The sequence below is a fragment of the Ostrea edulis genome, chromosome 7 (genome assembly GCF_947568905.1).
Source record: "Ostrea edulis chromosome 7, xbOstEdul1.1, whole genome shotgun sequence".
NCBI lineage: Eukaryota > Metazoa > Mollusca > Bivalvia > Ostreida > Ostreidae > Ostrea > Ostrea edulis.
This window is the reverse complement of record NC_079170.1, coordinates 43,065,650-43,081,791: the sequence shown is the minus strand read 5'-3', so window position 1 is coordinate 43,081,791 and position 16,142 is coordinate 43,065,650. Positions and strand designations below refer to the sequence as shown.

At 37.3% G+C, this 16,142-nt stretch overlaps 2 protein-coding genes across 4 annotated transcripts; one reads left to right on the top strand and one right to left on the bottom strand.

Annotated features, from left to right (window-relative positions):
• LOC125655882 (zinc finger and BTB domain-containing protein 49-like) lies at positions 1 to 7,404 on the bottom strand. Its single transcript, XM_048886408.2, has 5 exons — positions 7,231 to 7,404; positions 3,535 to 4,768; positions 3,124 to 3,328; positions 2,504 to 2,712; positions 1 to 897 (listed from the first exon to the last, which is right to left on the bottom strand). The coding sequence occupies exons 1-5, from the start codon at positions 7,282 to 7,284 to the stop codon at positions 173 to 175; spliced, it is 2,427 nt and encodes an 808-aa protein (XP_048742365.1). The 5' UTR covers positions 7,285 to 7,404; the 3' UTR covers positions 1 to 172.
• A 672-nt stretch (positions 7,405 to 8,076) lies between these two features.
• Positions 8,077 to 15,934, top strand: LOC125656887 (uncharacterized). 3 transcript variants are annotated; one of them, XM_056144507.1, is made up of 3 exons: positions 8,077 to 8,226; positions 13,579 to 13,787; positions 14,315 to 15,934. In XM_056144507.1, the coding sequence occupies exons 2-3, from the start codon at positions 13,596 to 13,598 to the stop codon at positions 15,767 to 15,769; spliced, it is 1,647 nt and encodes a 548-aa protein (XP_056000482.1). In that variant the 5' UTR covers positions 8,077 to 8,226; positions 13,579 to 13,595; the 3' UTR covers positions 15,770 to 15,934. The 3 variants fall into 3 exon arrangements, with proteins under 3 accessions (XP_056000482.1, XP_056000481.1, XP_048743467.2); XM_056144506.1 differs by lacking the exon at positions 8,077 to 8,226 and adding an exon at positions 10,174 to 10,261; XM_048887510.2 differs by lacking the exon at positions 8,077 to 8,226 and adding an exon at positions 10,217 to 13,472.
• Positions 15,935 to 16,142: the final 208 nt, after the last annotated feature.

The window sequence follows — 16,142 nt, the reverse complement described above, 5'->3', positions numbered from 1 at the left end:
TTGTGGATGCTTCATGCAGTGTTTATTGACTGTATATATGTAATGTACAGCTGGACTACTTGTCTAGACGGATACAAAACAGGTTCATTGGATAATGCTGTGCATAATTCTAAAATACAAAACTAGAGATAAATCACAGATTGTGCTATAGTGTTCTGTGTCTGTTACTGACTCAGTCATATATCCTCCATTCATTAAGAATGACATGTACTGCAGTTTCCTCCTCATTCTGTGGGGATATCTGACTGTCGTCTGGTGGGGATATCTGACTGTCGTCTGGTGGGGATATCTGCATGTCATCTGGTTGGGACACTTGACTATTGTCTGAAGGGGATATTTCACTGTTGTCTGGAGAAGACATCTGGATATCATCTGGAGGAGATATCTGACTGTTGTTGGAAGGAGACATCTGGATGTCATCTGGGGGAGACATCTTTTGGATGTCGTCTGATGGGGACATCGGACTGATGTCTGGATGAGATATTTGACTGTTGACTGAAGGGGACATTTGGATTTTGACTGAAGGAGATGTCTGACTGTTTTCAGGAGTGGATATTTCGATGTGGTCCTCTCTGGAGGGTGACGTCTCCTGCGTCTCTATCTTGGTGGGAGGGTTTGAACCCTGACTGATAATTCTTTCTATGCTTTCTATTGGCACCTTCTCCAACGTCCTGGGACGATTGTCCATTTGGTCAGGGTGATGTTTGAGTTTGTGTCTGTGGAGAGAGTTGTGATCTTGGAACCTTTCGGAACAGAACGAGCACAGGAAGGGATGTTCCCCTGTGTGGTGATTCATGTGTTCCTTGAGATACTGGTAGCGACTGAGTGTTTTATTGCAGATGTTGCACTTGTACTCCTTGAATTTAATATGAGCTCTAACATGTCTCATCAATTCAACTGTAAAAGAAACAAACAATATTAATTAATTCTCTGCTACACATATATAAACAGTCTTAAAGGCATGTGCATGCATTTACAGGAATTTGGAAACATTCGTAAATGATTTGTTCCATTGGTTTAATTTCAGCACAACATTATATTAAAACATGCTTAAAGCATGGGGAATGAACAATTTCAACTCATTATGAACATAATTCATTATATCCAATGAGTTTGTGATACAAATGTATGTTTCAAAACTAAAGGGAATGAAAATCACTTTGCTGTAAGTGTGAATTCATTATAAGCATGTTCACTGTAACTGTGTTTTGCTGTAAGTGTGAATTCATTATAAGTGTGTTCACTGTAACCGTGTTTTGCTGTAAGTGTGAATTCATTATAAGTGTGTTCACTGTAACCGTGTTTTGCTGTAAGTGTGAATTCATTATAAGTGTGTTCACTGTAACCGTGTTTTGCTGTATTCACAAATAAATCAAATGAAGAACGTTGACTATTTCAAGAGAAAAAATAAATATTTATATGCTGGCATATATCATATACAGTATAATAAGCAATGCTAATTTTTTCAGTAATACTGATGGAAACTCTTTGACAAAAATCTGCATTCAGATATATAATACTAAAAGTAACACATTACTACAGCTACAACAATGACCAATTTTACAGCTACACCAAACACAATACACTTATTTTACAGTTACACTGAATATGAACAAGATACACTTATTTTACAGCTGAACATGAACAAGATACACTTATTTTACAGCTGAACATGAACAAGATACACTTATTTTACAGCTACACCGATCCTGAAGATACCATTATTTTACAGCTACACTGAACATGAAGAAGAAACACTTATTTTACAGCTACACTGAACATGAACAAGATAGACTTATTTTACAGCTACATGTACACTGAACATGAACAAGATACACTTATTTTACAGCTACACTGCATAAGATACACTTATTTTACAGCTACACTGAACATGAAACACATACTTTACAGTTTACACCTACACTGAACATGAACAAGATACACTTATTTTACATGTACACTGAACCTGAACAAGATACACTTATTTTACAGCTACATGTACACTGAACCTGAACAAGATACACTTATTTTACAGCTACACTGAACAAGATACACTTATTTTACAGCTACACTGAACCTGAACAAGAAATACATATTTCACAGCTACATTGAACATGACCAAGATACACTTATTTCACAGCTACAATGAACCTTAACAAGATAAACTTATTCTATATTTACCACAGAAGTCTAAAGTCAATCAAATTAAAATAGAAATGCGGAAAAAAATTATCCAATCAGAAAAAAATATACACCGTTGTCTATGTGTATTCTAATAAAAGACGATTTATTTTTTTTTTCGATTGGATGATTTTTTCCCGGATTTCTATTCTAATTCGATTGATAAAACTTCTGAATCAGACTCCTGTGCATCTACATTCAACCTGAACAAGATACACTTATTTTACAGTTACACTGAACATGAACAAGATACACTTATTTTACAGCTAAACATGAGCAAGATACACTTATTTTACAGCTACACTGAACATGATATGCTTACGTTTAGAACAGAATGTCATGGTACAATCTGTCTGACCGCATCTGAATTTTTTGATCTCATGGTGCCTCTGTTTGTGAAGCATCAAGTTACTCTTTTGTCGAAACTTATTGCCACAGATATCACACAGGTGAGGCTTCAACCCCTCATGGATTTTTTTGTGGGCAAGCAGAGGTCCACTCTGAGAAAAAGCCTTCCCACACTCCTTACATCTGTGAATGTAAAAGCAAATGTTTTGATAATGAGCATTGTTAAGGAGGTATGCTACACAGGAGAAAGTTGATATGGGTGAAAAGTGGAGGATATGTACAACAATATTTTGAAATTGAAAACTTTCAAATCTACTTTAAAAATTCAAAACCCCTACAGTTCAGCAGTCGACATGCTAACCTACTGAGCTACTCAGCTAGGCAATAAATTTTGTAATGAATACATAAATATTGCTGATATCTATATTTTCATCCATGTTTTAAACGGAAGTCAGCCATTATGATGATGTAGAGTACCTCCTTAACTGAAAATTGACAACTAATGATGAGTTGTGTCCCTTTTCCAAAGCTTATACTGATCACCGTCATTGTATAATTGAATACATAGTTGAAAGGAAAGTTAATTTTACGTACTTGAATGGCCTTTCCCCTGTATGTACTCTCATGTGAACTTTGAGACTTTTGTTCTCAGTGAAACTGGCATCGCAGATTTCACAGGTAAACGGTCGGATGCCAGCATGGTACAGCGAGTGGCGGTGGAGATTGCCTTTGGTTGTGAAGGTTTTTGGACAGATTGTACACTGAAATGGACGCTCTCCAGTGTGGGACCTCATGTGAACTAAAATTAAAAACATGTACCATTACACTGGCGTATGTATTGAAATATATAAAATTACATTCATGTATTATCAAAATATACATTAGCAGAATGATGTTTGAATAGCATACTAATGTAATCTGTTGATTTTCAAATGAAAATTCAATAGTACATGAGTTACATATTTACAATTCACAAGCAAACAAATATGGCGTATATAGTACTACCATCCAGTGCCCCTTGGCTGGAGAGTACGATACCACACTCTTTACAGTCATGTGTGGTCTGCTTCATTTCTTCCTTAGTTTTACGTTTCCGACGAAGCTTCGTTGAAGCCAGAGAGGAGAAAGCTTCAGACTTTAGATCTGGCTCAGCTTTTATCTTTCTAGGTTTTCTTCCCTTTTTCTTGACAGGCGCAGGTACCACTACCACGTCTTCCCCATCGAATTCTACATCCTCCTCCTCCACCACCTCCAGCACTTCATCAGGAACTTTCGAATAACTATGTCCCTCATACAAAAAGCCTTGCTTCTTTATGGATTTTCTCTTCAATTTCTTTTCTTTCTCTTCCTTTCGTTTCTTTTCTTTGCTTTCCTTTAACTCCTCTATTTTAGACTTTGCCACTGGATCAAAATCAGGATCTGTCTGAATTCTTTTCACACGCATATTTTTCTTGTATCTTATTCTTTTGGGCCTTTTATTTTCCTTTTGTTTCACATCATGTTTAGTTGTTTTTTCCTCGTTTTCAATCAAAATCTCTTGCGACACAACATCAGACATTTCAATTGCTTCCTCGTCATCTTGTTCACCTTCTCCCTGGGAGCTAACAGTTCGTACGCTGGCAACAGCAATCATCTGCTCGTCCTGGGGTAGACGAATAACAGGCTTAACAGTTACCTCACTACTATCTTCATAATGTAAGTGAATGCTCTGAACACTGTTGGGATTGGAGGCGATCAGATCAGAAAAGTCCAAGGTAGAAATGGGTGTGAACACAGTGGTGTAAGTATCAGTTAATGTCTGAGCTGCGACCTCAGCCTCATTGTCTGTCGTCATGGACTTCGCTGGACTTCCTTTACTAGAAGTTTTTTGACTTTCCTTTTTCCCCCTTTTCTTGACACTTTGTTTTTTAGATGGAGATTTTTTGTTTACTTTCTTTTTACCTCCAGGTTTGGTTTTCCTTTGACTAGATTTAGTTTCTTTCGTCGATTTGACGCCTTTCTCTGATTTGGGACTTGGTATTACTCTGATTGGTGATATCCTTGAGCTTGAGAAGAATGGAGGTGGTACAGAGATTTGTGGATTTGTGAGTACATCAGATGGAGGTATGAAAGGTGTAGCTTCATCAAGAGACGCCTGGGTGAATAACTTCACTGTCTGGGTCACTATCTGCCAGAACTGCCATGCTTCTGACTTGTACTGGGGAGGTATGTGCAACAGCAGCTGTAGAGCCTCCTCAATCTGTAAACAAGATATCAGAGTAAGATCTAGTCTGGAATACCCTGGGAAACATCACAATACACTTTATACAGTGAAAGTTATCTATGTATATAAAAAAGTCACAGGCACCTGATGTATGTATACTACCCCCCCCCCCCCCCCCCCCTTTTGGTAATTTTTTTGTAGCGATAATTTCTCTGAAATGTGTGGATTTTCCATCTCTCTCATCCCTCTTTCGATTTATGCAATCGTATCATGCTTTTTGTAAGCTTTCGAGATATTGGTAGAGGGCAAATTTCTAAAGCTTACAAAAAGTGTTATAGGAAAGTAAAGTTAAACCACCAATCCCCACTCCAGTGCAGTACACGTCACACGTAAAACAACCAAGCGGTCTGTCTCAACTTCTACAATGTCTCACGTATATATATATATATATATATATATATACACACACACAGTGGAGCCTCGTTAATCCGGACACTTTGGTTCCCAGCAAAATCGTCCGGATAAATGAAGCGTCCGTATAATTGAATCGCATATTTTCTATCATTACATAAGTAATCAATCTGCTTACTTTATTGATGCGTAATGAATCAAACGCATTCTATCATTGGATTTAACCATTTGCATTAGTAAATAGATTAAAATAATGTTAACATTTACATGCATTTCAAAGCATTAAAATTGAAATATACGTGTGGAGTGTATTTGCCCATGCTTACATTTTACATGTATATTAGCACTACAAATAAATATCATATCATTACGGCATGATGTTTAATTTATTAATACTATTAGACTATTGATCAAGACTATAAAATAATATGCTACAGATTTATTCACAAAATTCAAACAATGTCTCGATCAGCATGCGCTATCTAACTGACATATCATCACACACCACCTGGTGTTGACAGGATACAGATAATCACATCTATTAGACAGTTTGGCTTGTTTTCTTTATAATTTATGTCTTATTTCTAAAATTGACCAACACAGACCTTCCCTCAACAAAATTATCGTCCAGATTAATGGTACAATTTTCAATGCATTTTAATGTTTTGTAGTAATTAATGACCATCCGGATCCGGAACGCGAATTTCTGGATTAATGATGCAAAATAACGTATAAAAATTCCGTTCCCTAGAAAAATCGTCCGGAAGGTGAAGCGTCCGGATTAATGGCGTCCGGATTACCGAGGCTCCACTGTATATATATATATATATATATATACATGTATATATAATGTATATATAATATATATATATATATATATATATATATATATATATATATATGTCTTACGGCGTAACTGTTTGAGGGCGAAGAAAAAATATTGGCATTAGTATCTAGATCCATAACAGAGCAAAAATTATCCCGAACCATTAGCACCTAACGTGTGAGGACAGAGCTCAATCTAAGTATTCTAACTTTAAACATTTCTGATCTGCCAATTCATCAAACGCAGAAAACTCTTTGCAATTGATGTAGTGATGAAACGATTGTCGCCGGCAATCGATTGTCTATCGTTTTTGGCTCTTTCAATTCCGATTATCAATTCTATTTTTCATAATCGATTGTCACTTGTACACTAATCAATATCTAATCCGAGATTCATCCGACTGTTACTCCCCCTTTTATATTGAGACACGTGCAGGGGCGAGTCACATTGAAAATTGGGAATTTAGTGATCCCAGCTAGTGTGTATACTGCACATATCCATAAAATTAAATAGAAATAACTCCAAAAATATTAAACATTATTAACTACATGTAAATACCAATTATATCGATGATTGATCGAAACTGTGCTTTCGATTATGACTGATTATCGATTATGAAATTTTCCCGATTTTTCAACACTAAACTGATGTAAACAGTGCATTGTGACATCATATTCAGCGTTGGTATTTAGCAAATGCACAAACATAGGAGACATGACCTACAATCCCGTTAATTGAGGAGTGATTAGGCCTATATATGCTTAAGAAAATAAGATTTACATACTTTTACGGATTTTATATAACATCTCAGAACGATGTGAACTTTGGTACACGAGATTCAAAATGGAGAAATACATGACCACACACTAGTATTCGAATCAACGCCATTGGGACCAAACTTTTCAAGTTCCATAGGTATGGTTTAATTTTTGATTAGTTTTCTATATTTTCATTTTAGACATGTATATACGTGTTACCTATAGGGAGAGCTTCGCCCTCTATTATATGTACATGTATATACATCTAATACCAAATGGGGGGGGGGGGGGGGGGGGGGGGGAGGGGTAATTAGTATCCACACTTCAGGTGCCTGTATCGAAAGTTATACAAAATACATTTTCTTTATATTACTGATGTTGAAGCGTCTAAAATTTAGGAAAGTAAAGTTAAACCACCAATCCCCCACTCCCGTGCAGTACACGTCACACGTAAAACAACCAGGCCACGCGGTCTATCTTAACTTCTACAGTGTCTCACGTACCTTGGACTTATAAGTAACGAGTATATCCTCAGAGGTGACATGAAGCCTCGACATATTTCTATAAAGATGAAGAACAACGCTCAAACTGCATACTGCAATTAATTATTTTTTTTATCTCATTTTCAAATCTTACAGGAACCACACACCGCTACATAAAACAGGACCTAAGACTATAAATACAAAATTTCCGGGAAAAAAAGCATCGTTCTGAAATATGATTTTAATAACAGATGAGAGAGAGAGAGAGAGAGAGAGAGAGAGAGAGAGAGAGAGAGAGAGAGCAAGAGAGCACAAATTTTGAAAGAAGAAAGGAATTTTCCCCCATCTTTGCACAGGCACCTGAAGTATGGATATTACTACTACCCCCACCCACCCCCCACCCCTTTTCATAATTTTTTTTTGGTGACAATAATTTCTCTGAAATGTATGAATTCCCAATCTATCTCATCCCTCTTTCAATTCATGTAATCGTTTCACGCTTTTTGTAAGCTTTAGAGATTGGCCTTCTACCGGTATAATAAATTGTATTATACCGGTAGAAGGCCAATCTCTAAAGCTTACAAAAAGCGTGAAACGATTGCATGAATTGAAAGAGGGATGAGATAGATTGGGAATTCATACATTTCAGAGAAATTATTGCCACCAACAAAAAAAATTATGAAAAGGGGAGGGGGTAGTAATATCCATACTTCAGGTGCCTGTGATTAAAGATACAATCCTAAGAATTGAAAAACTGAAAGCAGCCAATGCAAATACTTGTTCATTTTTGCCGCAATGGGTCGATGACACAATATTTCATGCAGTATATATATGCAACGCCGCAAACGAAGAGTGATGTATTGGAGACAACCACAGAAAGTGAAATACTAATACCGAATGAAGAGGCAGATCGCACTGATAACAAGGACGGATTGCAGACTGCAGTAATGCAGTGGTGAAGAACTGGACATAAAACCAGAGGATGTTTCAGGATACATTATGGGTATTGTTCTGAAGGTAAGTGAAATAGTTCGCCAAGAGTCAACAGTCCTGAAATTAGATGCGGTTGACAAGTGTGTTGTGGTAGAAACGTTTTTAAATAATTCAGATCCGGGTCAAGTCTTCAGTGTGAAAGGGAATATGTACATGTATGGCAGAAGAAAGATACTAGTCTAATGAACCCTATTCTAGAAGAGCTTATTAAGCAATGGACCAAGCAGATCAGAAGTAGATTAGACAAAACCCACGGATTTCAGACTGCCTTGAACAGCTGTTGAAACCAGTCAAATTCATTCCACGGAAGCTATGCTTATCTTAAACTCGCACCAGAATCCCGTGACCAAGGACCACTCAAGAGTGTAGACACACTCAAACTCACACCAGAATCCCATGATGAAGGATTGCTCCAGACCAATCAAAACGAGTGTAAGGAAAGTGAAACTTGTGCAGTACAGATTCCTCTGCACCACAGGGCTATCTCCTGCTGATGAACCACGTGTGGTGGCGAGACGGAGGACCACATGGAGAGAACGTATTCTGGGGTTCTTGCTCAGAGGGTTCTTGGGATGTTTAAAACGATAATGACACTTCTGTTTGTATAGAGATGGAAATATGATTATAAAGAATATAAACATGTAATTTTCTATTTCTGATGTTTTATGTGGATTAAAAACATTGTCATGCAGCTGATGTGCAAAACCTGACAATGGGAAGTGCTCAAAATGTATCTACAGAGTACAGCTTGTATAAATATTCACTGCATGCACGGAGTATGAATACCCCCATTCATGGAATGCCCATCTGAAGTGGTGCTAGCCCGTCCTCTGAATTGTTGATCACTTACAACATGAGTACCGTACACGAGATGGAATATAGTGAGACACGAAAACCCGTAAATGTAACTAATAGTTAGGCGTATTACATGTATTAAAAATGGAGTTATTTGATATCAAAAGGAAATGATATATCAGTTGACAAGAATTCTGTTTTTCACACACACAACTTATCACTTGATTACGACGATAAAATATTATGACATTTTCCCCGCGATACAATTATAAGATTGGTTGGTTGTAAAGTGTTTAACGTACCGCTCGCGAAGGAGACGTCACCATTGCCGGTGAAGGGCTGCAAAATTTAGGCCAATGTTCGGCGCTTACGGCCTTTGAGCAGGGAGGGATCTTTATCGTGCCTCACCTGCTGTGATACGGGACATCGGTTTTTGTACTTTCATCCGAAGAATTTAGTCGCCTCTAACGACAAGCAAGAGATACTGAGGACCTATTCTCTATCGGATCCCCATGGCATTATGATTTACAATAAGAACTTGCGCGTCGTTGCGATTAAGGAAGCTGCATGTAAAGAGTCACTAGTCAAAGGAACGAAGAGAGACCATCCTAAGGAAAACTACCATAAAACTATCCAATCAAAAGAACGAATAGAGACCCTCCTCAGGAAAACTACCATAAAACTATCCAATCAAAGGAACGAATAGAGACCCCCCTAAGGAAAACTACTATAAAACTATCCAATCAAAGGAACGAAAAGATACTCTACTAAGAATAACTACTATAAAACTATTCAATCAAAGGAACGAATAGAGACCCTCCTCAGGAAAACTACCATAAAACTATCCAATCAAAGGAACGAATAGAGACCCTCCTCAGGAAAACTACCATAAAACTATTCAATTAAAGGAGCGAATAGAGACCCTCCCAATACCACATCAAATAGAACTATTGTACTCAAATGAAACGTGAATGTTACAACCAGTTTAAAAATATCTTAAAATGTTTCAATTCGTAATAAAGTTCGAAATATTCAGTTTTATCGTTTAAACCACTTGTGACTTTTCGTGTATGCACACGACGGCGGGAGATTTCCTGAATGTGAAGTAGAATGAGATTACAGCACACTCTGAAGAAGAGAATAGTTTACTTTAGATGTTATTATCAATATCCTTCTGATAATGTTCTCATGTCCTGTAAGATTTGAGCTCTAGTATTCTATTGATTTTACGCACGAGGAACTAAGATTATGTGTTATTTCTAAGGTAGGGAATGGACAAATAATAGAATAATTGAAAAATCAAAATAGAATTTAAAAAAATCTTTGGTATAATATTTTCTCAGTTACATTTGCCATTTAAATGCAGAAATTGTTATACATGTACATTTTGTTGTAGTAATTATTGCATATATATGAAGAAAACGTGTAGTTGACATAAATTGTTCACTTTAAAAAAATACTGGCAAGAATACTGACCAAAACCACGGAAGCCGATAGGTGCCAGGGTATAGAATTAATATTTATTTAACTGGCGGCCGCCACTTAATTTATGTGGCGGTCGCCACTCAACTTGAATAATTTATATGGTTGTTACCAGTTATTCAATTCCTCTCTCTTTCTCTATCTCTCTCTCAAAATAAAAAGGGTGCAATCCCTCCCCAATGCTTAGTAATATGTATGTGATATATATATACAATTAAGAGCATTAAATTATTGTTTTTCGATTGTACTGTTAAGTACGTAGAACCACGGGGCTGACCCTCCATTTTTTGACAACGTTCAATTTCTATTATTTTCACATGCAAACTAAATTATTTTCACATGTGAAATAAGATTAATTGGCGGATTGGCCCTCACCCCACTCTTTTTGGTGGTAGTAATGAATGGTAAAAATGTAATAATGAATGAACTGATCAATTGAAGGATGAACGGAGCCCCCTCCCTCCAATTTAGGAGTACGAAGTTTGGACAAAAGAGACATTTTAGGTTCCTTTTCTGCTTGTCAACAATTGTAGAAGACAATTTCTCCTCCGACTGTCCCTATACACTTTGAAACGATGCTGCGTGTTTGCGTACTATTCTAAATCTTTCCAAAAATCACTCAGCGATACGAATTACATTGTTTTTGCAATTGGCAGCCGCCATATATATAAATTAATTGGCGGCCGCCAGATAAAATAACTGGCGGCCGCCAGTTAATTTATATGGCGGTCGCCAGATAATAAGTGGCGGCCGCCAGTTAAATTAAGTGGCGGCCGCCACATAAATTAAAGGGCGACTGCCAGTTAAATAAATATTAATTCTATACCCTGGCACCTATCGGCTTCCGTACAAAACACCTCTCATCCTGAGGATGGTATTTTTTAAAATAGTTATTTCCTCTTTAATGTAAAACATATTTATACGTCATTATTGATACGATAACCATGCTAATTATATGTAGTATGTTTTGGTAGACGTGTGTAGTTTTTAGTATTGATTCAAATGGAGTAGGTATTCACAATTGCAAGTGTATATTGTATTATTTTTTTTTAAAAATACATGAGGGTGTGCACTGTGACACTACACGCCAGCATACTTCATAAATCGCGTTAACGCTTCGTGTAAACCACAGTATGCAGGCGTGAAGCGTTGCTGTTCATACCCTCACGTACTTTCAAAAAATGAAAATAAAAAATATTTACATTCTACTATCATTTCTGTTGGAATTCCCAGCCTTTAAAATAGACATACTATAATCATCAAGATTCATGCGCGCGTTGTTCACAACTACATGCACATGTACATCGCATCCATGAGGAAATGGCTATCATTGCAATTGGATGTAATGTAGACTATCGGAATCTTAACTTTCTGCAGTGTCAATTAGAATTTGTAAATCAACGTAAACATTTAGGCATTATTTTCTCTCAAGATCGAAGTTCGTCACATTGTATCAGCTCATTACTTGTCGATGCCAACAAAAGCTGGGGATTATAAAAAAAAAAATTCTAACTTAATCGTAAAATATTATCGCTGATGTACATTTCTTTTATAAGGCAACAATTAGAATACGCCTCGGAAGTATGGGGAGGATGTATAAATCAAAACGAATCTGAAAATTTAGAAGCATTTCAACTAAGGGCAGCAAGAATAGTTCCAGGATTAGCTTTATTAGAATCTCTTTATTTGGAAACAGGTTGGGAACCGCTTCACATTAGGAGAAAAACAACACGATTAAAAACAATGTGAAAGTGGACCAGAATTTGACTCCAAATTGTTCTAAAGACATTTTCCCTGGTAAAACTACAAGTTTACTCCAATGCAAGAAACACATTGAATTACAATATGCTCTAACTAGTAACACTGAAAACGAATACAGTAATTGTTTACTATCATACAAAATTTTACCAGAGTGGTCGTTTTGAGTAATTAGTATAATTATGTTGGATATGTTATTTGTTTTTCTTGAAGCGATCAACAGGCACCAGATTAGATTGTGTGTACATTTACTATGACTGTTTTACCATACATACCAAAAGAGATCGTTATGTATATGAGAAAGAGCGTTCTAAGTTTAAGAACTTGTGCTCAATTCAGTTACAATAAAATATGTTTAAACCATAACAATGGAAAAAACATCAATGACAACAACATTAGAAATGTAAATATTCGGTAGTGAACCCGATTGTTTTGCCCTATATGTGAGAGTCGGAGTGATACAAAATGGCTAGCATGTAAACCGGGGGTATAATTGACGTCATGACGTCAGTGAAAAATTCAAGGACAGTGTGGTGAACTGGATATTGTAAGTAAAAGTAGATTAAAAACAAGTATCTACTGTGAAAGGCCAATTTCCATATGACGGAAATGTAGAAAAATATCCCAACAAGTTTGATTAATTGATTGTATATTGTTTAACTTTTCTCTTGATAATGTTTCACTTATATGGAGACGTCACCATTGTCGCTGACGGGCTGCAAAATTTAGGCCTAGGCCCAGCGCTAACTATGGCCTTTGAGGAAGGAGGGGTCTTTATCGTGTCATACCTGCTGTGACACGGGACGTCGATATTTTTCGGTCTCAACTGTCCCCTCAACTGTCTCTACGGGCCCCATTTAGTCGTTCAACAAGTTTGACATTTGGTCGAATATCAGCGAAGTGACAGTCAAAGAATGCAGAACTCAGTCTGGTTTCAAGAGAAACGTTGACATATAATTACAAGAACTTAAGAGTGAAACATGAACAGGAATCTGAAGAGTTTTTAGCATTTCTTGACAGAACAAACATTAATTAAGAGAGAATTTCAGAGTTAGGTTGTTTTTTATATATCCCCGTCGGGAAATTAATATTTCACTTATAATGAGACATCACCAGCTGTAAGTGAAGTACCACACATATAGACCTATGCTTAGCGTTTGGGGCCGAAGCAGTGAGGGCTCTTTAACGTGCCAACGTCTGTCGCATCACGGGACCTCCGTTTCTAAGGTCTCGTGGTAAGTTTAATTGAAGTTTGAAGATGAAAAACAAATAATTCAGTATTTGATGACATCAAGTCCTCCTCACTCCTAACTCAAAATTTGACGACGTTTAACATTTTAGAAACAAACTCAGTGAAAATGGGAGTACCGATGTGTAAGCCACCACAACCACATCAAACCAGCAGTCCAATTCCCGAGGAGAACCATGAATCTGAAAACTGTCAGGACCCAGAAACACCTGGTCATCAATTAGAACATAATGGGTCTTCTAAAAGATACTGCTGGATACATCCCTCAAATGTCGAGGACTTGTTCTGTAAGGAATGTCAGGTTAGTTAATTATCACATTTGATTTGGGGGATTAATATATTTCGCTTTAATGCATTGTACGTGTGCTTGGGTAGTGTAGAGGTAGTGGTCTCGCTTCTCACCGTTGTGAACCGAGTTCGATCCCCGTGATCGGCAGTGGTTGTATGTGAGAGGGTATACGATGGCCGGACACAAGGGTTTCCTCCAGGAATTCCTCTTTCCTCCCACATAATGAACCTCTAGCGCCAACACTCGAATCAAAGGAACCCGTTGGAAATAATAACCTTTAAAGCTTTCAAGTGTTATCCTTGGTATTACAGAATGAACATTTATTTTTATGTGCAATACCATAACGCTACATTCGTTAGCTTCATTAACCTTTCTACCACTACTGCTGACACATAAAGGGCACATTTCAAGCGAGAAAGCGAATGCTGATCTATTTCTGGAATTTTTTTTGAAGGGAAACATATTGAAATGAAAACCCCTCTAAATTACAGATGAAATAACTATCAATCAATCATTTACTAGCTACTTTTATTTTGTAGACACCCGTGTGTTCACAATGTATAACACATAGGCATCACTACAACCACCATTTTCTAAACCTAAAACAAACGTTCAACGAAGTCTTGGAGAAATGTCTTGATGTCGTGTCCATCCTTGAGAATACCTGTATTCCAACGTCCCAAAGAAAAAGTCTGGAGATTAAAGATAACGAAGACATCATGAAGAAAAAACTCAAGAATGCGCGTTCTTCCATGACATCGTCTGCTATAGCCATTAAGCGGATGGTAGACAACATGCTGACGGAGGAGACGAAGAAAATGGATGAACTGGAGGCTTTGATCACAGACGGATTTCAAGACCAACATAAAATAATGGAAGCGTATCAAGCAGACCTTGAAAAAGCCCGCGATGAATACAAGTCTCATATGGAATCAAAAGAACCAAGGAGTCTGATTTCGTTTCACAATAAGGGTAAGTTGACCCAGTTAGAGAACATGCCGAAATTGCCAATTATTCAAACCTTTGAATTTACTCCAGGACTACTTGAATCGAATAAAATCCAAAGCCTGTTTGGCGAACTAAAGGTTGTAGCGGGCGATGAGTTGGATGACATAGAAGCTGAACTTCTTTCAATATTGCCAGAGGATCCAGAAATTAATACTGAAGAAAATGGGAGTCCAACATTGACCAAAATAAACGAGATTCGTTTGGATAAACTGGGTTTGAGTTGCTGCTATCACATCTCTCTCCTTTCTTCGAACCATTTATGGATCAGCGATGATATGGGGAACATCGTCAAGTGTGATCGACTGGGAAACGCACTTTTGAAGTTAACCACTCTCAAAGCCGTCGATGGTTACCACAGCATCTCCAGAAAGGGGGAACTACTCTATGCTGAAAAGGACACAAACAGCATCGTGAAAGTTACCCCTCAAAATGGTATCAAGTTCATCAATACAGAAAAATGGAAACCGCTAAGCATCCTCTGCTCAAAGATGAATGATGACATTATAGTAGGATTGCAAAAAGACAGGGAGGCGAAGTTGACGAAATACGATAAATTTGGAGTGCAGTTAAGAGATATCGAGAAAAGCAAACAAGGAAGCATGTTTCAATGGCCACATTATCTCGCAGAAAACAAGAATGGAGATATTTGCGTTTCGGATTTTGGCAAGGAGGCTCTCGTTGTTGTTAGAACAACTGGTAACATCCGCTGCATATACGAAGGAATGCCACATCAAACCGCCTTTCTACCGTACGGTGTTTGCACTGACAATGCCGGGCACATATTCGTCACCAATGGCGATTCCTTTAACACAGAGAATTCCAGTATCCACATTCTGGATCAGAATGGTCACTTGTTGTCTCTCCTTGCCTGTGCTCCCGAGATGAAGTGTCCAGCTGGTATCTGTGTGGACCAAAATGGCAAATTATACTGTGGCAGTCATTCCTCTTTGCCTAAATCTATCTGCATGTATCAGTACAAAGGATGAACTTCAAGTCAATTGAAAAGAAGACTTAGCTACGGCAGAATCATTATGCCACACTTGAAATCAATCAATCAGCGGTTTAATTAACTTTGCAAGACCCGCATTCACTCCCGATGATTGTTTTTCGTTATTCCTTATATATGAATGTTAAAATATGGGTTTACTGTGTTTTTGGTTTAGTTTAGTTTATTATCATTTAGGGGGATCAAACACAACTAACATGTAGACACGTTTCTATTTCACTCTTAATGTTTACCTAACATTTATGAGGATTATCCTGCAAAATCGTGGTTAATGCGTTTGTAATGTGTTCAAAATAAAGTACGCACTGAGTTAAAATTTTCGGCACGCGTTAAACATATTTTAGCATATGCAT